Source organism: Lepisosteus platostomus, chromosome 14 (genome assembly GCF_059453375.1).
Source record: "Lepisosteus platostomus isolate fLepPlt1 chromosome 14, fLepPlt1.hap1, whole genome shotgun sequence".
Lineage (NCBI taxonomy): Eukaryota > Metazoa > Chordata > Actinopteri > Semionotiformes > Lepisosteidae > Lepisosteus > Lepisosteus platostomus.
Genome location: NC_142624.1, coordinates 18,472,073 through 18,496,441, shown reverse-complemented (window position 1 = coordinate 18,496,441; position 24,369 = coordinate 18,472,073). Strand labels below are relative to the sequence as shown.

The 24,369-nt window shown below is 38.6% G+C and overlaps 3 protein-coding genes across 5 annotated transcripts in view; 2 read left to right on the top strand and 1 right to left on the bottom strand.

Moving 5' to 3' along the window:
- The first annotated feature begins 290 nt into the window (after positions 1–290).
- On the top strand, positions 291–9,551 carry LOC148648929 (hatching enzyme 1.2-like). 3 transcript variants are annotated; one of them, XM_088607319.1, is made up of 9 exons: positions 301–461; positions 1,913–1,964; positions 2,643–2,708; positions 2,935–3,087; positions 3,688–3,805; positions 4,708–4,886; positions 5,699–5,780; positions 7,898–8,022; positions 9,382–9,551. In XM_088607319.1, the coding sequence occupies exons 1-9, from the start codon at positions 396–398 to the stop codon at positions 9,393–9,395; spliced, it is 855 nt and encodes a 284-aa protein (XP_088463445.1). In that variant the 5' UTR covers positions 301–395; the 3' UTR covers positions 9,396–9,551. The 3 variants fall into 3 exon arrangements, with proteins under 3 accessions (XP_088463446.1, XP_088463444.1, XP_088463445.1); XM_088607320.1 differs by lacking the exon at positions 9,382–9,551 and having other exon boundaries at positions 291–461; positions 2,661–2,708; positions 7,898–8,054; XM_088607318.1 differs by lacking the exon at positions 9,382–9,551 and having other exon boundaries at positions 292–461; positions 7,898–8,054.
- Positions 9,552–12,823: 3,272 nt separating this feature from the next.
- On the top strand, positions 12,824–19,671 carry LOC148648928 (hatching enzyme 1.2-like). Its single transcript, XM_088607321.1, has 9 exons — positions 12,824–12,950; positions 13,304–13,349; positions 14,490–14,555; positions 15,217–15,369; positions 17,688–17,805; positions 18,021–18,199; positions 18,299–18,380; positions 19,082–19,206; positions 19,532–19,671. Exons 1-9 carry the CDS (start codon positions 12,885–12,887, stop codon positions 19,543–19,545), a joined length of 849 nt encoding a protein of 282 aa, XP_088463447.1. The 5' UTR covers positions 12,824–12,884; the 3' UTR covers positions 19,546–19,671.
- A 281-nt stretch (positions 19,672–19,952) lies between these two features.
- The window catches only part of pcnt (pericentrin), a 73,518-nt gene continuing 69,101 nt past the window's right edge, over positions 19,953–24,369 (bottom strand). The window contains exons 53-55 of the mRNA XM_088607322.1: positions 21,952–22,099; positions 20,993–21,123; positions 19,953–20,376 (exon numbers count right to left, since the gene is read on the bottom strand). Coding sequence (XP_088463448.1) covers positions 20,333–20,376; positions 20,993–21,123; positions 21,952–22,099 — 323 coding nt within the window. The 3' untranslated portion in view covers positions 19,953–20,332. The remainder of the gene's footprint in view (positions 20,377–20,992; positions 21,124–21,951; positions 22,100–24,369) is intronic.

Below are 24,369 nucleotides of genomic sequence, written 5' to 3'. Positions count from 1 at the left end.
GGCACTCTTAAAGCTACTTTAAAATTAGGTAGTCAGTTATAAATGCAGGATGTATCCAACAGGATTGCATCACCAGCTCATGAGAGAAGCAGATGATAGGTGCAGGCAATGACTTCACTCATCCTCACTCAAAGGCCCTGTGTGGATGGTTCAACCCTAAAAGTGTTAGATAGGTCGAGCCAACTACAGGGTGTATAACAGGCAAGGATCATTCATTTTTTGATGACCATTTAAACACAGTGACAGAAGGGCCTCTGCTTATTTGGCACGTGTAGGATAGCCGTGCATCAGCAAATCCCCTGTAAAGCACTCGGGGCAGAGAGGAGTATAAATGGTCAAAGCTGGGACAGACCCAGAGCAGTACAGCTGGAGTCAGACCTATCTGGTGCTCGGCAATGAACTCCACTATGATCTTCATTCTCCTGGGCCTCACTGCGTATGCCTGTGCATTTCCGATTCAGGTACAGTACACTTTGTTGCTACTGGTGTTTCAGGAAAAAGAATAAAAATTCCATTGCACAGGAATTTGATCCCGTACCTGTTTTAAGAGTAGAAGGCTCCTGTAAACATTGCATTGACGAAAACATGTTTACGTTTGCTAAATTTAATTTTCATCCATCCATTTTCTAACCTCTTCTTTCAGTTCAAGCCCGCTGTGGTGCGGGATTCTAACCAGGCAAGGAGCAGGTACAAGGCATGGTACACCCTGCATGGGAAGCCAGTCCATCGCAGGACAGAGACACAAACAGGAGCACTGGCACTCATACCTAGGGCCAATTAACCTACCATGTCTTTGAACTGTGGAAATAAACCAAAGCACCTGGGGGAAACCCATGCAAACATGGGAAGAATATACAAACTGCACACAGAGAGCACCTCAGGTCCAGAACTGAACCCAGGGGTCCAACACTGCGAGGCAGCAATGCTAACCTCTGTGAATAGATTGAAAACTGTGTTAACCTGAAATACCCATCATCGGGTGCTGGATAACATGGGAGAGCCTTCAGCTCAGGTTTACTGAAATGACTGCAATGTCTATACAAGGCAAGTTTTATTTTCATCCATGTGCTTGACATATGGAAATCTTTAAACTGTGCAAACATCTGTTTGATCTGAAGAGTCATTTGAGAGGCTGTTATTTATCTCCCAAGACATAAACTAAACTGCAGGGAAATTAACATCAGCTACAATTTCTTAATGGCTATTGTTTGCCAGTGATTACATCTGTTTTTGCAATTTAGCAAATGCAAGCTTAGGAAATACATTTTCAATATTTAACTTGGTTTTGGAATGTCTCCTACCATTTGAATACCTCACAAAAATATGGGGTATTTTGGAGCAATGCATATTCAAATATATAGAGAGGATCTTCGTAGTATGTATCTGCCAACCAAATGTTTTATATTAATATATACAGTATATATTAGGGTTTATTTTGCTAACTGTAAGCACACAGCTCTGAATTCTGAGCAGCATGTTACAGAAAAGCTGATTAATGTGTTATTGGAAAACACAATTGGCAGTTTCTAGTTCTAAAGTAAGACCCTAATAATACATCACAATGCAATATGCATTTAACTCTGCTATGCATGTCAACTATAGTTATATAAACACAACTCTGCATCGCTAAGGTTTAGTTTGTTTATCAGTTATTGCTCCCTGCGCAGGGAGGTAAGTAGATTGTATTCATATCACAACCGGCCATTGGACCTGGTTTCCATGGCATTAAGTAAACAGAAAGTACGTGACTCCCCCTAGATGGGATGCCTCACAGAGCCTACTCCCAGGAAACACTAGTCTACATCATAATCATGGGTTGCTTCTGAGCAATCGGGTTAAAGCACCTCACTCTTGGTACGAAAGATGCAGAAGAGTTTCGTATTTATATGTCTCCGTTCCATTTCTTTTCCAGAATGCATCTGACATAATTGAAGAAACCAAAAGATTTAAAAGAAGCTTTTCGGGTAAGCAAAGCCTATTTACTTTGGTTCAAAGTACATTGTTTATGAACAGCCATCTCAGGATCTAACATGTGATATCTTCTGTGCGTCTATGGAACTGTCTTTTGTTGATGCCAGTTGTGCTTTATGTACTGTATGCTTGTATTTTTCATTTCTCGTGATATTCCCTCATGTTAATTCATGAAGGGTGGCACAGTGGCACAGTAGCACAGTAGTTAGCATTGCTAGCTCACAGTGCTGGGACCCTGAGTTCAGTTCCTAGGGTGCTATCCGTGTGGAGTTTGAATGTTCTCCCTGTGTTCATGTTTGGTTTCCTCCTGCAGTCCAAAGACATACTGGTAGGTTAATTGGCTTCTGTAAATTGGCCGTGGCATGAGTGTGTGCATTATATAATTTCTGTCTGTGCCCTGCGGTGGACTGGCATCCTGTCCAGGGTATATCTCGCCTTGTACCCATTAGGCATGAGGTTAGGCTTTGGCTCCCATCAGATAAAACTGTTTAGGAAATAGATGGGTGAATTAATGGAATCAGATTTGTCATTAATGTCTGTTGCAGTTGCTTTCTTCTTAAATTGAGATTTGGAAACTATCATTTTAATCAAGTGGCAGAATGTGCTGCAGTGTTAGGAAAAGACACAGACTCATGTAATGTGTCACTGTGGTGTTAATACAATTATTTCAGAAGAGCTTTTATCTCAAGATGAGATGACTGCGATGGACAAAATCATGGAGGCAAACGAATATCAAGGTAAATGTCCATCCTGGGCAGAAAAAAAAAGGAGGAAGAGGTGACATTTTTTTAGTTATGTTTATTCAATGAAACTGCTTTCTTAGTGTTGAAAAATGCCATTATATAAATTGGTTTACAAGAAACCGTCAGCCTATTAGCAGTATAAAAGAAAGATGTGATTTTTCTTTGCCTGTTATATATTTTACCCTGATATATATATATATGCACTTGGTGTACACTGCAGCAGCTCCACCTATGCCGGGAATGAGCTTCAGAGAAGGTGACATTGCTGTCTCAAAGGGACAAAGATCGATGTCCTGTTTTGCACGTAGCTGTCTGTGGCCCAAGTCTGTAGACGGATATGTCTATGTTCCCTATAACATGTCATCAGACTACAGTAAGTATACTCTCTTGTCTCGATCACTAAAAATGCAAACATTACAATTTCAATGGGTGCTTACTACTGAATTTTTTTTTCTGCAAATAAAGTAGGATAAAGCAGCGAAGACACCTGTTTATTCTGTTGTTTGTTTTATTAATCCATTTCTGTATAGAGAAAAACCTTTACAAAATCTTCTCTACAAGCAGGACTTTCAAGTCCATGAGTGACTTGTAATAGTGGAAGCAAAGATCAAAGAGGTTGTTCAGGATATACTGTAGATGTCGAAAAGCAAGAAGCAAATGTAAGATTTATGAAAAGAATCCTCCCTTAAAAAACACAGTTTAAAAGGCCCCCAGAAAGGAGCTAATATTTAATTAACAGACAAAAAAGGAAAACAGTGATTATTTAATTGAATTCAACTCTTCTGTTAAACTAAAGAATCACCCACATTATTTAATCTCTTTACGAAGAGGTCCTCTGTTTTGTAAGGAGCTATATGCTGATAATAATTATTACAAACTGGATCTGTGCTTTAGGATTTTCAGTCTTCATGCTGACTGGTATGTTAATCAGCACTCTTAAGCACATGCTTCATCAAATGAATCTGTCCTGTAGATGAAATTGACCGAATGATCATTGAAAGTGGGATGGAGAGTATTTCTAACAGCACCTGTATCAGGTTTGTGCCATGGACACACCAGAGGAACTATCTCAACATCCAGCCCATGTCTGGGTGAGTCACATTTTCTTATTATACCGCTTTAACAACCATGTGAAGAATTTTTTTAATTTTCCTTTTCATAATTATTTCAATGGCATCAATTCATCAATATAAAAAATAAGATAAAAAATGTCAGCACTTTAAATTAGAAGAAAATCTAAAAAACAGTTTTACGAGCCCACAGATACCAATATATGCAGGACATTTGGAAGAAAAACTGTATGAATCCAATGTGCCAAGTTAATGAATGTAATTGATCACATTTCAGATTAAGTAAGTTTTCAGCAGACAGTTTGATTGTGTTTAGCAAGAAGAATTCTAAGAAGGATGTGAAGCCATTAGAAAGTTAAATGATATAAAGCTATTAAAAATTATTGTGCTCTAGATTCGGACATCCCTGGTTCTCTTCATCTTCATCGTTTTTAAAGGCAGAAAACAGGCTTAGTGGAGCTTATCAATAACCGGGCAAGTTATAACTGGGGTTGCATTTTTACATTCATACTTCAAACATTCATATTCCATGAATTTACCAAGTGTTTTGTGTAGCTTGAGCAGTGGTTGTATAAATTCCACACCAACTATATCAATTTGGCATCTCAAAGAACAAGGTTAAAATGTTGCAGTTTAAAAATGGAAGATTCTGTTGCATTAGTGTCAACATCCATTAGGTGAATTTGGCACTCGAAATGAGCAATCCAACATGTTTGTGAAGCTCCAGAACACAAAAGCAAATCAGTTGATATCAAGTTAGCACTAATTTGCCTTTGTTGAAAGTCATCATTGTGATAACAGTTAAAGGAGAGATTCGGAAATAAAACAAAGGCACTGGCCGCATCTGTCCCTCTGAGTGATGTTGGGGAATCCTCCTACAGGTTGTCAGCTGCCTGCTTCAGGTGCCTCTGTGTGTTTTGCAGCTGTTGGTCCTTCCTTGGTGTCCACGGTGGAGCACAGACACTGTCCCTGCAGAATCCTGGCTGCATGTGGGCTGGCGTCGCCACTCACGAGCTCATGCACGCTCTGGGCTTTCTCCACGAACAATCGCGCGCTGACCGCGACAAGTACATCACCATCCTGTGGGGTAACATCTGGAAAGGTAGGGAAGATGGCACAAAAGACATAAATCACCATACTGTATACTGGTATCCACACAGTGAACATACAAGCCTTTTATTGAGCTCTACTTTTCATGGACCTCTGTTATGACACTGGCCTATGTTATTATCTAACTCTGAACTGATTTCTTGTGCTTTCCTTGTATGTGGAGTCGGCTATGGCTATACTTTCTTCAGCCTTCTTTGCAACACCTTGACCACTGTTAAAATAGTAATAGTGAACAGATTGAAGTAATTATTTGCAATTCCAAAAAATAAGAAAAATACCTTAATAAGCAAATATTGATTTATTTTAATAAAGAGCAATGGGTAAAAGCTGAAAAATCAGTGTCAAAACCACTGTGCTTGCCAAAGTTTATTTTTGTATTTCCTTTCTAGGGAATTTTTGGTGCATCAATTTACTACGAGAGTTAGTTTTGAGAATAGATTGTTGTTGTGTCTCTTACATATCTGTGCATGTCATGCAGAAATGGTTAGGATAAATTCTATTTGGATGGGGAATGAGAGCTACACGCCAGGACAGTGAGGATTTACTTTTGGATCCCCTTTGATGGTAGAATAACAAATCATGACTATTCTTTCCTTAAACCCTTCCTAAAAATAACATTCAAATAATGTGCTCTTTTGCAATTTTGCCTGACAGAAGTCAGGGCTCTACTGGGATTTTGGTTTCCCTTTATTTGAAATCCATAAACCAAAAAAAATCCATAAATCCAAGGCCAGGAAACTGCTTTTTTCTTCTTTGCTTAACTTTCATTAATTATTTAAATCTTACTTCTTCTTCCCCTAACAGACCGCGTGAGTAACTTTGAGAGATACAAGACTAACAATATGGACTCTCCCTACGACTATAGTTCCATCATGCACTTCGGAAAGTGAGTACTTGCAGTATAAACAAGGCATTTTTTGAAAAGCAGACTCTTCACGTTTTCAGAAAAGGGAATCTGTGAATAAATCCTAAATTCAATACAATAATCACTTAACATAAATAATGTTCAGGTGGGTAGGTGCGTCAGCATGCGTAGGCTGCAAAGGAACAAGTAATGGGTTTATTCGACGCTGAAAAAAGAAGTAAGAAAACACAACGTTTCAGCCGTGGAGCCTTCTTCAGCTGTGTGTAATTATATAAATTATATATATTTTCTTTAAGTTCCCACTTTATCGGCTTCTTCTTTACACACTTAAGGAAGGTTTCACAGCTAAAACTTGTGTAGTATATTTTCCTTAACTTCTGAATATAAAATTTACTTGTTCCCTTGCAGTTCCCACATTGATACCACTCCCTACTCTTACTATTAACTTTTCACCTGATATAAAACTCAGACTGCTATAAAGCTTCATTTTGTCAGTACAAATGAAAGATAGTAATTTCATGAATGCTTAAAATATTTTATCACACATCACTTTTCACTTTCAGTTAATGTAAGATTGCCGAAACCTTCTATTGGCCTTTTATTTCATTTACCCCACTAAGAGATGTTAAGGTTTTTTTTAAAAATGGTCGTGACAAAGCTCTGTGGAGAAAGGATGGATGGCAAATATGTAAAGCTAGAAGGTGTGTGTTTGTGTGTATGTGAGAATTTGACTTCTTCTTACCTGCCTTCACTAAAAACTACCTACAACAAAATTTGCTCCATTTTCACTTTTGTTTTTTTTAAACATTAACAATATATACAAATTTGCAGCATACCCACTTTCAAAATAACATAAAATTCCATCTATGCAAATGGAAATAAAAAATACACAATAACATGTTAGAGAGAGAACTGTGGAGAGTATCAGTACTACTGATACAATGAATTCAATGGATCGGGCAGAGACCTTCAGATTGACTAAATCAAAAATCTGAAAATGCTCGAATCTCAAATGGAGATTGTATGTCAGTTGTTCTAGTGGTAAAACTACAGCTACCTGTGAGAGACACATTTCAATAGTCAGACCCTTGAAAAAAGACCACAGCAACAAAATACATTACTTTGCAAAGTGAACAAACAGAGAAAATAAACACTCTGAATCTGGGTCCAAACTGACTGTATAGTCACTGTGTTGGAGGTAAAAGTCTGCAGACATAGTAAAATGTTTACCCTAAGTTTTTTCAATGATACAATGCAATGTAACATTTAATTTTATCACATAAACATAATAAGTGAATGAAGGTACCTATCTGAGAGCAGCATTTAAAACACTGGTTAGTCTATATGGGTGTATATTTTGTAAGCAGGCTGGAGTAAGAAAAAATGTGTTGATAAATTTTAAACTAATTTTTTGTATTACAATAGAGGTGCACTTTTACCAGTCTAAAAGAAAGCATAAAATCTCCCTCCCATATAGACTTCAGGGTTGTACAGTATAATATTTACAGTTATTTACCAATATGCTATGTAATTTTGATCACATTCCTTTAGAATCACCAGGAGGTACCAATGTTATTTTGATCTCTGTGAGCACAAAATGTCAATCTATAATCTTTAATTAGAGACAAAACGTAATTGGAGAAATTTGTAAAACTCTGATCAAAAGAAAAATTTCCTGACCTTTCTGATCAAAAGGAAAAATTCCTGATTTCTTGTGAAAAGTCACAGGAAAATTCTCTTTCTGGTGCTATCCAGTGGTATTATATACTCCAAATTTATCTGACAAACTCCACAACTGATTAAAGTTATAAATAAAGGGGAAGGATTGCATGGGTAATGGGTAACATGCTATTGATTCTGTACTAACTCAAAGAGTTAGATAGACCTATCATGTGCCAACAAACCATGTGCTTTAACTGGGCAGACCAATAATATAACTGAAAAATTAGAACACTAGAACCTCTCTTGTTAGTTTGCTTTTCTTATAGTTAAATTTGAAATATGTTTTCAAACCTACAAATTGAAAAGTGTGCTGGGATTTTAAAGGAATAAGTTGCATTTCACCAAACTTTTCCGCTTCAAGCTGTCAGGATGCAATGGGCTACTGCAGAGTGAATAATTTTTCTATTCTGATGCAGGTATGCTTACTCTGAGGATGGCGACCCAACTATTCTTGCAAAATCCAATCCAGCCATTCAAATTGGCCAGAGGTTTGGCCCAAGTGCTGTTGATATAATGAAGATCAACAAGCTCTACAAATGCGGTGGGTACACAGAGTAACAAAACACTCCCTTGCTTCTGCAAGTCTAGTCCTAAATACACAAAACTGCTATTAAAACTGATTTCACATTGACGAAAAAGAGGTCTTACCAGTCAAAAGCCAGCCAGCAGCTATATCACCCTGTAACTCACAACTAGCAACCCACTGAAGCTCAGCAGGTGTGAGCCTGGCCAGTACCTGGATGGGAGACCTCCTGGGAAAAACTAAGGTTGCTGCTGTAAGAGGTGTTAGTGGGGCCAGCAGAAGAAGCTCACTCTGCAGTCTGTGTGGGTCCTAATGCAGCTATAAGACATTATAGTGTAAAAGGCACTGCCCTTCAGCTGAGACATAAAACCGAGGTCCTGACTTTCTGTGGCCATTAAAAATCACAGAGCACTTCTCGGAAAGAGTAAGGGAGTTAACCCTGCTGTCCTGGTTAATCACAACCCCCTAAAAATCCTAATCTAAGAACTGGCTTCATTACTCGGTTCTCCTCTCCACTGATATCTGATGTGGCGTCAGCACACATTGGTGCTCTTACATCATCAGGAGGGTGCTACAAATTGGTGGTGGAAGGGAGTCCCCACCCCTAGTTAAGTACTCTGAGTGGAGTGCTGGATACACAGCACTGTAAAAAGTACTATATAAGTGTAAGGATTTGTTTATATTTCAGGACAGTCTTCAAAACAGTCTGATTCCATTTTTGTAAAAAAAAAACTTAGAAAAAACGATTTCTGTGATGATAAGTAAAAAATGTCATTTCAAAATAGTTTAACTTTCTTTTGTTAGTTTAATCTGGCTAGCTATGTCTCTGATTCAGGTGTTAAGACTTCACCCTATCATGAAAAAATTCAGAAAACAAATTAACTAAAAAGTTTATTTTTACGTGAAGTTTACGTGAAGAGGAGCATTCTCATGCTGTTCAGTCAGACAGCATTATTAATTAATGTGCAAATATGCTTATGTGTTTTTGTGGATTCACCTGTTCATTTGGCTGCTTCTTGACACTATTGGAAAGATTCTATAGTATTCACTGGTATTTTTGTGTATCAGGACACAGTTTTTAAAAAGGCTCCATAGTGCAAAACTCTTCCTTCTCTTTGAACAGTATCCAACTTCTTCTTGTTTAAGGGGTGTTTGGAGTAGAAGGTCTGACATTTGAGTATGCAGTCTGATTGCCTGTGTTGCCTTTATATAGTATAGAAGTCCTAACATCCATAGGTTTTCCAGATTTGCCATTAGTTCTGAATGCTATTTTTCCTTTTAAATGAGTGTGAAGTCAAAGAACTGAGTTAAAAGTAGCAGTAAGGTTGAAAATATTCTTTTGATTCATAATATTGCCTCTTTCCCTTTCTTTTACAGATAAAGACTTGTAACAGGACAAAGCAGCAAGACAGAATCTAACCCGAGGCCCACCCATGAGACCTTAAAGAAGAGCTAGTAGCAGAAAAACACTATCTTATTTAGAACAGAGTTATTAGAACAGTGCTAAATTATCAACTAGTCAATAAAGATTTTCATGCCTCATCTCAGATCATGTCTGTTGTTTTATTTTCATTTCGAATCTCAAGTTGTTTTTGTTATGCCCGCCACTTGTGTATTTTTCATGTCTTTGCTCACAGCTACAAACTCCATGACCACACACATGGGAGATTGAGGAACAGTAGGCAGACTCCACCAGCCCACCTACACGTGTTTTCATAGGTAATGGTTGGAAAACACTAAAATAAGGGCCCAGCTGAGCTAAGCAGTACCACACTGTTATCACAAACACATTTTGACCCACACCCAATGTCTGTCTTATAGCACAAAATAGCACACATTACTGCAAATATTACACATAACGTTGGAAAAAACTGTTACAAAGCTAGTGGATTTATTTTATAAGCGAATAATAATGGGGTAGTGTAATGAACTGCTTATTCTCACAGACAGCTACTGAAGGTGTTTGTGCACAGCAATTTTATAGCATGTCTACAATCCTCAAAGTGAGTGCAGAAATGAGGTTCATGGAAAACATATACAACCACAAGTCCTTCATCTTTGTTGTCATGTTATTTAATAAGCACATTTGTGATTAAAAACAGTGGTTGTTCATGGTTTAGTATTCTTAAATGGCACACGTAATATGTTGGTTTCAATAACCTTTGAAAGCTTTAGATCAAAAACTTGCTTTATGGATCAGGGTGATATTAAGGATAAAAGTTCTAGGTGTTCTGAAGATCCTGCTGTCTTCAGAAAGAGTCCAACCTCAAGCTTATGTACAGTAACCTTCACTATTTAGCTGGAGTCCACCCAGTAGTTCTTTTTTATAGTACAGGTTATACAACACTGTACAGTCACCAAGTCTTTAGGACAGAAACAGGCACCAGAAAAAGACATGATCATAAAGGAAATAAAAGGATGTATGTTTTTTTAATAAAGTCAAGGACTAGTTAAGACACCAATAATTATATTAATCCCATGAATTCCTCAGGGATTCTACTGTGAACAAGAATGGTGATTGGAAAAACCTGAACTTGCGTATCGTAACAAAGATTGATTAAAATCCTGAAATCTTTGTCTAATAGACAGTATTGCCACCAGCTTGATTTCCAGTAGTTTCTATAAGTTAAATAACACCCCATCACCATTCATCAGAGAATATCAAGGTATCTTGGGGGGGGGGGTTGTTCTGAGATAAAGGGGCACAAATCAATAAAGGCATTTGTAAGATCTCCAGGACACAACACAGTATTGGGTTTCCACTACCTTGGCAGAAAGCCTTATAAATCAACCAAGTGCCACAAAATACCATTTTAAACATACAGCTCTTAAAGATTTTTTTCCCCAAATTCTCTACTTAGAAATTCTATTTCCAGTTTCAAAGTGAAAACATTTATTGCACACATACACAAAACAGCAACAAAAAGCCCCATTTTATATACAATTATTTTGAAGACATTGGCCCCAGTTATTTTTGAAATGGTGTTCTACTGACTTCTCCCCAGTCAGTTTGTTACTTTATGTTCATTTCCATTATTAAAATGACCGTAGGCTCCCCCAACTAACATTGTTTCCAGGGCAGCAACAACCCAATAATAATTATAGCTCACTGTCTTGGGAACCAATGTATAGAAGTCCCATTTTTTCCAAGCTCAGGCACATCCTGCTGAGATTAACTCAGGAGCAGCTGCTGCGCATGAAAGACAGGAGGAAAGAATTTACTCTGATGTGGGCAGCTCCTTCAATAGGTTACCATCACCATCATCAACATCACCTGCTTCTTTCTTTCACTGTAAGCACAATGATTTCATGGGGCGTTACTAAAGGCAAATGTCAGTAATAAAGTAAAATTTTGAAAGGTTCGATGATTTTGAAAAATTATAAAAGGGTATGTAGACTTTCAGAGTGCCTTACCTAATCAGTTTTCAGTCTATAAAATACTGTATTCAGCAATGCTATAACAAACCTAAGTATGACTTAACTACAAAGCCACATTAAGGTGTAGAATAATCTTGCCATCCATGGAAATTGTGCAGAAAGTCCACCTGAATTATTCCAGCACTAGTCTTGGTGGACAGATTTGTGGAAGAACCAACCCTTGTCTTGGAATTACATTGGGAAGGGACATAGAGAAGAGATAACACACAGACTGGGGGACATTTAAAAAGAAAGCAGCAGGGTTCCAGTTATACAAAGTTGTTCATCACCATGTATCTTTACTGCAGTTTAATTACCTATCTACAGTATACATTTTCTTTCCTTATTTAAAATCTTGGCAACATGTTAACAGTAAAAGCAGAAGTATGGTAACCTTTGTCCCCACCCAGTCTTGGCTGGTTGTCTATCGTGTCCGATGATGACTGAGACCTGTGTGGGAACTTATTTTAAGTGGGAAAGCTGTTGCACTGGGGCTGTCTCACTCTCTTGACCTTAGGAGCCTGGGTCCAGTAGTATGGGGAACTGTCATGACTGGAGACTTCTTTGGTTGCAGAACCTTGTGCCCAACACAGGACATGAACCCACTACCCCGAGATTATGAGTCTCATGCTCTACCAACAGAGCTAGTCGGGGGCACCCCCACCCAGTAAAATAATTTTAAAATTCAGGAATTGTGATTTACTGCTTATGGTATGGGACATGTTACCATAAAAAGGACTCACAGAATCAAAGTTCTGTTGCCATGTGTGGGAGAACTTTATTTTTCAGAACCACAGTGTTTGATCATTAAATTGAAATGGTCATGATAAGAAGGAGATAAGAACTTGAAAACATGAGTACAATTCTAACAGGAGGCCATTTTATCTGAAGATCTCCTGCAGTTTCTGGAAAGAACCCCTGTTGTACTCATTCAGGCAATGATAAATAAGGAAATCAGACTGATCCTGTATATTTTTTTCCAAATGGTATAAAACTAACTTTTAGAACAAATCTATGTATAGTGGAAAAGCAGACCAACAAGAAAGATAAATGAAAAATAATGTTTATATGAAGCAAATGGAACATTGCATAAGCAGCAAGTTAGTAGTATAAGACCACGTCACACTAATCGGAGAAGATGGATCAAAAAATCCACCCAATTCCCATTTTAAAAAATGCTTATTCTACAGGGTGTGGTATAATCCCAAAGCCCCTTTCTCAAGGTGAGTTTTGACTCACAGCAGTTGTAATTAGGGCCTATGTTAATATCAGCATGACTTCATGATCTGTAGGTGACAATTGGAGGATAGGTGCAATGCAAGTCACTTGTCTGAAACTTGTAGGAAAGTCGCGCATCAGCAAATCCCCTGTAAAGCACTTAGGGTTGAGAGGAGTATATATGGCCATAGCTGGGACAGACCCAGAGCAGTACAGCTGGAGTTGGACCTGTTTGGTGCTGTGCAATGAACTCCACCATGATCTTCATCCTCCTGGGCCTCGTGGCATCCATTTATGCATTTCCTATTCAGGTAAAGTACACTTTATTATCACTGCTGTTTCATGGATGAGAATAAAACTTCCAATTCATAGAAGGTTTGTTCCATTTTAGGTTTTAAGAGACACTGGCTGCTGTGCAAATTGTGTTGAATAAATTAATGCACTTAATTTATATACATTCTATATATATGGAATTGTCTTCAAATTTCTTTGGTATGATATTTCTATGAAAGGCAGTTATATGAAAATAATCTCACAAGATACAGTATTAGGTGAACCACAAGGTAGTTAATGTCAACTAATAAAAGCCATGCCTGTATCTTCTTTAATCAAAACCTCATTCGACATTGCCCTGTTTGTAAATTGTCTCATGTTTCCTTCACAGAATTCGTCTGTTACAGAAAATCACAGGTTTAAAAGAGGATATTCAGGTAACTGCTTGTCTTCAAATTTAGTTTTGATTGACAATTTTCAAAGTCAAGGTGGAAGGGTATTTTTTTTAAGTATTTGTTGGTCCAGCCAGACTAATACCAGCCTTATTAATCTATCCCATATTAGACAAGCATACTTCATACAGCATTGGCTAGTCAGAAACAGAGAAGATTGGGAAAAACTCATACAGATGAACAGAAAAAGGGAAAACAAAGAACAAATCTGTAAACTACACAAATACTTTAAAAACACACAGGGTGAACAACAAAGTGGGTGTTTTTTTGGAGCTTTACTTTTCTGCAACATTTCTCAAGAATTGTTTTTCTGAGTAGGAACAGGGACCCTAAATGTTTTTCCCAGTATGTTTGGTGATTCCCAGGTAGAAACACACTACGAACAGCTATATTTTATAAGTGACTTTAAGATTCATTCACTCTGAGTCCTACTACAAGGCAGTTTTGTTTATAGACCTACAGTATAGCGAGCACAAAACACACAGGTACTGTAATTCCTTATTGATACAGAGAAAGATATCATGCTGGCTGGCTTTGTTCATCTCATTGTGTCAGAAAAATACCACCTAAGCAGGAACCAGCATTGTCAAGTGAAGGGAGTTTAGTTAAATCAGAGGGAAAACGTCAATATTTATACTTACTGTACATGTGAGTCATTGTTCGGGTCCAGCATCATTTCTACACATACAGTTCTCAGCAGTTCCATTCTGGAAAAAGTAAATTAGGTACTCCTTCACTGACACTGCAGGAGAGACACCACCTTCCACTGATGTCTGTCGCTGCTGAGGAGCATTATAAGTCCTTCAGAACTTTAACTAAGACACAACAGCACAACAGGACATGCACACACGTGGGAGTGAATTTAAGCAAGTGACACACTCATTGAGCCAAACATCATGACAGTAATGTCACTAGCTAAACAATGACTTGAGATTATTCTGTCCCTTTATGCAACATATTTTGCATGTGAAGTGACAATTGAACTGATCATGATAGGTGGATGAAAACAATTGTCATAACTGCTACTATATAAGAGTGAAATTTTTAAAGAGTTTTAACAAGTAGCATCAGAGACTGTGCTAGCAGAAAAAAAAAGCTGTAAGACAAACTTTTTCTCTCACACAGGAGAGCGCGTGGCTGAAAATGACATGAATGCAATGGACAAAATCCTGGAGACAAATGAATATCATCGTAAGTGAAATACTTACACAGAATCAAACTCTTACATTGTTGGAGAAAAAGCATACTGTAGTTGTAGCATCAGAATACACAAAAATGACCAGAGAAAGGCAGCACTGCAGTGAAAGACAGAAAATTTAAAAAGTACCAATGAATGATACAAGCAAATAATGGAATACAGTGACTTAGCCAGCAAAGGTCTTCTGGCAGACAGCAGGTTGGGCTTAATGGTCTAGAGGTGTTCAGACCAAGGCTACTGTATATCATAAGACAACTTTGGCTGGTGTTCCTCTAAGGGTAGTCTGGAGCTGGCCAAGAGCTGCCTGGATCAGGAGAGTCAAGCAGGGTGTCCTGTACAGCAGCTGGTCAAATGGTAGTAGAGTAAGAGGTTTCAGAAAAAACAGACACGGAAAAATAGCACATTGTTTTCTTGGTAATATTTATTGTTTTGCAAAGTGGAATACAGCAACAGGAAAGAGGTCTTGAGAGCTCTAACATTGTTTTCAGAAAGTCATGAGCACAAATGGCACTACAAAAAAAAAACCCAACTTGGGAAATGGGTAATGAAATGACTAAATCCCCATACAGGCCAAGAGATGCTCTGCGAAGATTTTCCAGGTGCTCCCAACTATGATGCAATCCATGCAATTTTTTACTCTCTGTGTGCATGCAGTGTCCTCGAAACATGCAGGCTTAACCTTTAAAGAAGGAGACATCGCCGTGCCCAGTAAACGCAGCGCAATTATCTGCGAGGGGAATAGTTGTCTCTGGCCGAAGTCTGTAGATGGCTATGTGTACGTGCCTTACATCATATCTCCGGATTACAGTAAGTATATCAACTCACTTTCCCCATAGCTGTTCCTCCAAGGTGCTTTAACTTCCGAGTGAATTTAGAGCACAGAAATAATCACAGTGCTGGCGTCCCAGCCAGGGTGTGTCCTGCCTTGTGCCCTCTGCTTGCCGGGATAGGCTCTGGCTCCCCCGCGACCCTCTATTAGATAAAGTGGTTTAGAAAATGGATGGATGGAAGTCATAAGAGTCATTTGGCAGATATTTTTACCCCATCCAGCAGACATGCTGCAGATTGTGAGCTATGCTTTAAAAACTGCTGCTGTTGTTCAGCTACATTTGGAAAGCATTTTCTAAGTGGAGAAAAATCTTACAGGAGTCAGCTTGAGCAAACTAACATGTAGTGAGTCTGCGCAAAGCCAAAGTTCAAACCAGAATCTTCCAGGTATCAATCCTCAGGCCTCCTTAACTACATCATTTTATTTAATATTTGCACATTAACAAGATAATTTTTACATTTCTTTGCTTTAGCTGGGTTATCACTGAAAGTATTTTTGGCAATAGTTTTATCTTCATCCCATGCAAGTTGTTTTTACACAGTAGTTTATTTAAATAGTAGTTATTATTATTATTTAGTAGTAGATTAGTATATATTTCATGGTATAATTAAGTAGTTTCATTACATAGAGAAAAGAGAAAAAAAACTATGAAACACGTGTGAAGACACCTGAAGCAGGGTCCCTAGACAAAACTTGGTATTTTCTTGCTTCATTTCAGCATGCAATTTACCTCTATTTCTTCCTTTGCAGCTAACCTACACTGATGCAGCTTCCCATTCAAACTACTACAGCTTCCATTTCTCTGCTCTGGAAAAAAATAGATACATAAGCTTTGTTTTTATGAGCATGAAGTAAACTGAGCACCAAGAGAAGGTTATTGCCCTATAAACAGTATGCATGTTTTTGGAAACATACACAGATTTTGGATAATGTTTTCTGCTTGATTTTGATTAAGAAGTTATTCATGACAGGGTGCCACTGTAGCAGAGTGGTTAGAATTGTTGACTCACAGCACTGGCATACTGGGTTTAGTTCAAGGCCTGGGGTGAGGTTTCTGTGGAGTTTGTATGTTATCTCCATGTCCCTGATGGTTTCCATCCACAGTCCAAAAACATACTGGCAGGTTAATTGGCCCTGGTATAAGTCTTTGCATCTCTGTGTGTTTACCCTGTGATAGACTGGCATCCTCTCTAGGGTGTACTATGTTCTGCACCCATTGCTTGCCAATATCCAGCTCAACCCTCAATTTGAAGAAATGATTAGAAAATGAATTGATGGATCACCCATGACTGACCATGATACCCTTGATCAAGAGTGTATCACTAAATCATCTCATGACTCATGAACCATCCAAACTCACCAGCAGCAGCCCTCTTTAGCAATGAATTAAGGCTTTGTGTAAACCAAGCAGATGGACATCAAGGAATTTGTCACAGATGTAATGAATGATATACTAATTGATAGGGAAGTCCAAGTGAGATGGTCTGGGTTTCTAGATGCTAAAGAACGCTACATTGCTCATGTCCTTGGACCTCAATTTCTGTCCTTCCCATGGGCTGATCCTCACCCTACAGCATTCCTGTAGAACAGTACGCACATGTAACAGCATTGACCGATAAAAATGTGACTATGACCTAGACCGCCTAGTCCTAGACCTGAGCCCCTTTTTACTTGTTGGAGGAGCTGGGACATTGTGTAGTCATAGCGCTCAGTGACCAGCTCATGCGTGCTCAAATCTCCCAGAGGAATGGAACAGAATCCGACAAGACAGTACCTGCACCCTGCATTGTATGGATGTGGTTTGGCAATGAACACTAATAGCCTGTGAATTAAAACATTAGAATAGTTACAAATAAGAAAAGGTAATTGGTCCAGCTATTCTATTTGGTAGCCAGGAGCTTATTGATACAAGAATTTCATTTTACCATTTACTTTAAGAAGCTCAAGTATTCCTATAATACCTATAAGCTTCATCAGTATGGCTGTCTAGTTTCTTTCATATTCCCACAACCCTTTACTTTAAAAATTGCCTCCTGTGCTCAGTATTTAATGCACTTACATATAATTACTAATGCTTACTTTCACAGCAGTATCTCTGGTTATGAATAATTGTCATTTTTATAATAAACTTACCTATGACTGTTCAATAAAATAGTGCATCTGCTTCAAAAAAAACATTTTCTGAAAACTGAATTCTTTTGTTATAAGCACTTAGTTTCTTCTCATGCTCAGAGTATATTTGAAGCATTCAGCTGTACAGAGAGTGGCCTATCAGTCTGCTATTCTAATCTCACAGACGACATGGACAGAATAACCGTTGAGATGGGAATGCAGGACATCTCCAGTGGCACCTGCGTGAAGTTTGTTCCACGCAGCCATGAGACCAACTATCTGGACATTAAGCCTAAATTCGGGTGAGCCCTTTCTTAAAATGAGTTTTACTGGTCAGTGGGAAAGAATTATAGAGAAAAATATATCCATTTTAAAATAAAACCATTCAAAATGTTTGTCATAGAGGTAACTACCATCTAATTTGAAATCTTCACAGTTAATGAGCTTTAGCATTTATTAATAACCGCAGCAGTTGAAACAGTTGTAAAGTCCATGGTTTTTATATCCTATCATGCAGCTGTTGGTCCTTCCTTGGTGTCAATGGTGGAGCCCAGCCACTTTCACTGCAGGCTCCAGGCTGCATGTGGTCTGGAATTGCCTCCCACGAGCTCATGCACGCTCTGGGCTTCGTCCATGAACAGTCTCGCTCCGACAGAGACAACCATGTTACCATCATGTGGGAAAACATCATGAAAGGTCAGAACAGCATAATCCTCTGTCAGTTTCACAGAAACCAGAAAATATTTTCAGAATAAAAAAAACTAACAGCTGTCATCTTGTATTTTGTCCCCACAGACAGGAATTATAATTTTGAGAAGTACAACACAAACAATCTGAATACTCCCTATGACTATGGATCTATCATGCATTATGGAAAGTAAGTATCGCCATAAAAGGAAATGTGCATTCCTGGTAAAGAAAGAGTGAATTAGAAGGATTAAGTTACAGAAAAACAGTAAACTGTTTACTGAAGGCAACTAACCATTAAGCACATCTTTTTCTAAAAGATCGTAAAGACAAGAGGAGATGAAGTAGCAAGAGCTTATTATGGTTTTAGGTTTAAAACTGTCAAAAGTCATAATAGTTTGTAGTGACATCCTGACAAATAGAAATTGCAGCACTGGAACTAAGCTTCCAGTGCTTGTAACAGTAAAGAAATGGCTTAGTTTTAATAACATGTCTTGAATAAAAATATTCTACCTAGAATTGAATATACTTGTTAACTTATAAATGAATCATAGCAAAGGAATTCAAGATTGCAAGATTCAGTTTTACTTCAATAGAGCCTTGGATTTACAGATTACGATCCAAGAATACTCCCCCCCCCCAGTGACACAGCAAAACTAGTCAGCGGATAAAATGCATAAAAATCAACACTGTTGAGTGAATTATGGGAATTCTGATGCATTCACAGCATTCCTCAGGTCACCATGACGAGCTAGGTGAATGGAGGAGTATATGAAGTGTCTAAGAGCTGGATAATTGTCATTATACTTGTCATACAGGTCATCATTGCTATTGGTGTAGATTCAGCACTGATAATTGTAATCAACTTTACATTGAAATGTTTTTATGCAGATACGCTTTCTCAGAGGATGGTGATCCTACAATTGTCCCCAAACCGAACCCTAATGTTCCAATTGGACAGAGAGAAGGCCCCAGTTCCATTGACCTACTGAAAATAAATACCCTCTACAAATGTGGTAAGAAACACTTCTAGACTTCCCTACCTCTCTCGTAATGCCATTTGTAACCTGAACTAATAGTTATTTTGGACAAGTTCCACAGATGACCACCTCTGACAGCCATCAAGACCATGACCATACAACTTTTAATTAGATGCTTTTCAACTGCTTAAGACCTCTAAGGAAGTAAATTAGTTTGTGGTTTGAAATCCCCTAGACTGCATGCACCCTCAGGAAGAGTTTAGAATATACTTGCCCAATGCCTTGTAGTCAAGTGAGATTTAAATACTGAAGCACCTTAATTGGATTAACTTTTTTTTAAAATTTGCATTTCCTCCATAAGGTGGCCTTGTGTAAGAAACGGAAAAATCAAGATGGATTTGGTTACGAGACTAACCCGCAACAAACAGAAGAACTTACCCCTCAACCCCTGTCAAATTCCTCAGGATGTCTGAACTTCAATAAAAAATGTCACTTCTGAAATGGATCGTTTCTCGATTTTGTGCAGAGAACATTTAAGCAATCTTAGGGCACAGGGCAGGCAATTCATCTACCAGAACCATGTAGCCACAGTAGGGAAAATACAAGGTTTCTCAGATATGCTTCACCTCCCATGCAGTTTTTTAGAAATCAGTACATGGGTAAAAGGGATAGAATACTATTAAAGTATAAGGGTATTTTCATTACTGATGTATGAAAAATACTAAGGTTCTGAACAAGTACTGTACACTTATTACTCAATGACAATACCACCAGTTTCAAGATTTATTGTCTTTAAAATATTTATTTAGTAGAAATGCTAACATAAAAAATAATTTTAAAAAATAAAACCTTTGTGCTAAACATTGTGCATTCAAACAGTGATCAACCTATTTGGCTTCATTTACAAAATTATAGAACATGTGCAATAAGTGTAGTAAACAGGCATTAAGAAAACAGGTAAATATTTACAGAACAAAAACAGGTTTCAGTCCTTCAAACCTTTCATATCAACACCTCAAAGTGATTCAATTTTCTCGGGCAACTTCAGATTCAGCAATTTAAAAGATACAACTAAAAAAAGTTATTAAAAATCTGTTGTTCATTACATATACAGTGATAAAGAAGCTTCTACAGACTAAACAGAGGGCACTTCAACATTCCTTCATCGGTTAGATTTCCTGGAGTAGGGAAGCCCAGCAGGAGAGCCTGCAGAAGATGATGGCAATGTATTAAAGTAAAAAAGGTTACCACACTTACAAAAACAGCCAAAATGATCAAGGATTTAGACTGACTCTTGTATAAACCATTATAGTCCAGATAAGCAAATGTTCACACAAATTTGGTCTTTTGAAACATGTAATTTCTTGGCAATCCTGCAAAACTGGGAGTGATTCAAAAGATATTCACCTGAGTTGTACTGGAAAAAGGGTAGCAGACACTATAGTTCTCAAACAACCAATCCCATAACAGCCAATCATACCAATGACACTACCTGACACATAGTAACGCATTAAAAATCTGCAAGGGGGAACTTGGAATTCAAAAATATTTTTACCTGGAAAAAAGAAAACTAAAATGCCTTGATTTTTAGATAAAACATCACCGAACAACTAATATTTGGTAATTTCACAAATTATTCAACTTAATATTTTGAAAGGTCAAAGTACAATGTATTAAAGATTACGATAGTAATTTTCACAGAAAGCAGATAATCATAAGGAAAAAGTAAACTTCATGTCATAATTTGCCCCCCATGTGATTATTAGGTTGATAATCTATTCAATTTTATTTCTTTGGGTTTATTTTGGTTCCCTCTCCTCACCTGGCTGCAGACCCCCAAGACGCTGCTGTATGGCCTCCAGGTGATGAATGTACTCTGTCAGGGAGTGCTCTGGGTCCTGGGATGGACTGTGGGACTGATCGGCTTTCAGCAGGATAGAACTAGGGCAAGACCTGAGGTAAAGAGTTCACATGGATTTATAGCACAGGTCTTTAAAATTTCAAGGAAAGACCAAAACTGGACCAGAATTAAGAATTGTTTACTCCAAGGCATTTCTTTTGCCTAACTAACATTTCAAGTCAGTCCTGTGGGTATAGACTGCTGCTTAAAGGTAAACTAAAGCAAATGAAAGAGGCCACAAAGGAAAATTGTTTTCTGCAAGACATCTGGCAGGTCAGACAGGTAAGCACTAATTTTACACATTATGCATTTGTACATAAATTGTAGATTATAAAACCCATCATTTCAGTAAACCACTTAATGTTTATAGCATATTCTGAATTAGATGTTTATTCTTAGCTTAAATGAAAGTGTAGAAGAGCCAAGCTTTCTATTAAGCAGATGCTACATGGAGCATTTAAATACTGTAGCTAACACCAACAGTAATGGGGTGAGGGGTGCTCCTTCAGAGAAACTAAGAAAATAGAGGCCGTGTCTCCAGTAACCATGGGATTACATGGGATCCGAATGGCTCCATGAGCTATTGATGAACTTTAGCAGGTATTGTGCCCTTTGAATATTGAAATCACATAGGACTGTGCTGACATGCACTTCAATAATGTGAATCTCCATAAATGTTACCTACACAAACCACTATACCCTGAGGTAATTACAAAATTCATAAATTCTTCCAATGCACTGCCTTACAAATTCAAATCTCCGTAAGTCACAAGTACATGATCCCTTATTGTAACAGTTAAAAGATAAAGGTAAAAGCACAATGGGAAAGAAAAAATCAGAAGGACCAGAGTCTCTAACTTGCGACTTTGCAGATTTCTTACCGGTTATGAAGCCTGAAAGGTGATTTGGGTGAAGAGACCACCTGTGAAACAAGACTCCTCTGGTGAACTCCAAAGTCTCGAGTGGGCGGAGAGTTGAAGACGAGGCCAGAGTGATGCGGTCTCAGCACTTCAGTTCTGATGCCAGGGACTGCAAAAACGAAGTTATGATTTTTAATGCAGATGTTATACTGTTATACTACAGTTTCCTCATGCACTGAGAAAGCTGTAAACGTAAGATTGAGACATATGCTTATCTTATTACATTTCTTTGGGAAATTTCATGACAGACTAATGAGTGAAGCGACAGCTTCTGACCACATCTGAACAGATGATGCATGATAAACCAAAGATTTCTATCTCACATTAATATTTCCCATATTGAGCTGTTGTACTGCCAGAGTCCACGATGCCCAATGATGTGCATTTCATCCTACAGTCCATGTAAGAGCAGGCATAAAATCTGCCAAGAAACACTACAAATCCTAGATAGAACACCACAACACCAACGCTAACCCACGATGCATGTGGCAAGACAAATACAGTCACAAGCTACAAGAACAAAACAAGCCCTGTAAGCGCTCTCTTCCAAACAAGCTTAACACCTTCTACGCATGCTTCGAAGCTCATAACCCTGAACCAACCACCTGGACCACTGACTCCCCTGCCACCCCACCCCCCACACTATCCAAGCTACATGTGTGGAAATCACTAAGTAGAGTGAACACACAAAAAGCTGCTGGACCTGATGGTATCCCTGGCCTGGTACTCAGAACATGTGCCTGGCAGATAGCTGATGTCTGTACTGACATCTTCAACATATCCTTGGCCCAGGCTACTGTACCTAGCTCCTTCAAGATGACCACCATCGTGCCAGTACCTAAATAATCAGCCCCCACATGCCTGAACAACTACCGCCCTATTGCACTTACCCCCATCATAATGAAGTGCTTTGAAAAACTACTTACTCCACACATTAAAGCCATCAGTCCAAATCCTCTTGATCCTCTCCAGTTTTCCTATCGCACAAACCACTCCACAGAGGATGCACTTTCTATACCTTTACACACCACACTAACCCATCTGGATAAAAGGAACACCTATACAAGAATGCTGTTCATTGACTTAAGCTCAGCATTTAACACCATCATACCCATACAACTTGCTACAAACTCAGGGCTCTATGTCTAGAAACCACCCTCTGTAGCTGGATCCTTGACTTCCTCACCAGCAGACCCCAGACTGTCAGGATTGGCAACCTCACCTCCAACACGCTCACCCTTAACACTGGTGCCCCTCAAAGCTGTGTGCTCAGCCAACTGCTTTACTCCCTGTTCACCCACAACTGTACTGCCAAGTTCAGCACAAACACCATCATCAAGTATGCTGATGATACCACAGTCGTGGGCCTGTAGGATGAGACTGTCTGCAGGGAGGAGATAAAACAACTTCCAGACTGGTGCTGAACCAACAACCTATGTCTCAACATCAGCAAAGCCAAAGAGCTGATCGCTGACTTCAGGAGACAAGGAAAAGTCCACTCCCCTATCTACATCGAAGGGTCTGCGGTGGAGATGGTGAATAACTTCAAATTCCTAGGTGTTCACATCTCTAAGGACCTCACATGGGCACTCAACACCTCCAGTCACATCAAGAAGGCACAACAGAGGCTGTACTTCCTGAGAAGGCTGAAGAAAATACACCTGCATCCACAGACCCTCACCAACTTGTACAGATGTACGGTGAAGAGCATACTGACCAGCTGTATCACGGTCTAGTACGGCAACTGCACCGCATCCGACCGTAAAGCACTGCAGCGGGTGGTTAAAACTGCCCAACACATCATTGGCAGTGCCTTACCATCCATCCAGGAAATATACACCACCAGAAGTTTGAAAAAATCCACCAAAATTATGTCTGACCCCCCTCATAACTTGTTTGTCCCCCTACCATCTGGCAGAAGGTTCCAGATGCTCCAGTCGCACACAACTAGACTCCAAAATAGCTTCTTCCCCAGAGCTGTTAAGCTAGTGACGCCCCCACTCCCTCCCATCATACTATGATCTCTCCTCACTTCTTCCTATACCCACAATGACTGTACTCCAACACCACTATACTGTATACACAACAACTGAATGTAAGCCGAAATTGTACCAGTTGTAATATTTATTAATCACGGTATTTTTGCACTGTTTCACAAATTACTCTTGCACCGTTTTTGTCCGTTATATACTTTTCTGTTTGCGTATTTGCACTGTTTTTGACTACACTGTTATTGTGTTACTTTCTATTGTCTTGTCTTCTGTTCTATTTATATACTGCACCTGAGAGACTAATGAGAAACACTTTTCACTATGCACCCGTATAAGTATAAAAAGTTTAGTTGAATTGAATGTATTGAGGTCTATAACTTTATAAAAA

What these genes read in the sequence shown, in the direction of transcription:
- LOC148648928 (XM_088607321.1), top strand. Translation starts at nt 12,885, where the DNA reads ATGAACTCCACCATGATCTTCATCCTCCTGGGCCTCGTGGCATCCATT. An exon ending in GACATTAAGCCTAAATTCGG is followed by an intron (nt 17,806 to 18,020) that starts GTGAGCCCTTTC and finishes CCTATCATGCAG; the next exon opens with CTGTTGGTCCTTCCTTGGTG. An exon ending in TCTATCATGCATTATGGAAA is followed by an intron (nt 18,381 to 19,081) that starts GTAAGTATCGCC and finishes GTTTTTATGCAG; the next exon opens with ATACGCTTTCTCAGAGGATG.
- LOC148648929 (XM_088607318.1), top strand. Translation starts at nt 396, where the DNA reads ATGAACTCCACTATGATCTTCATTCTCCTGGGCCTCACTGCGTATGCC. An exon ending in ATTTAAAAGAAGCTTTTCGG is followed by an intron (nt 1,965 to 2,642) that starts GTAAGCAAAGCC and finishes CAATTATTTCAG; the next exon opens with AAGAGCTTTTATCTCAAGAT. An exon ending in AACATCCAGCCCATGTCTGG is followed by an intron (nt 3,806 to 4,707) that starts GTGAGTCACATT and finishes TGTGTTTTGCAG; the next exon opens with CTGTTGGTCCTTCCTTGGTG.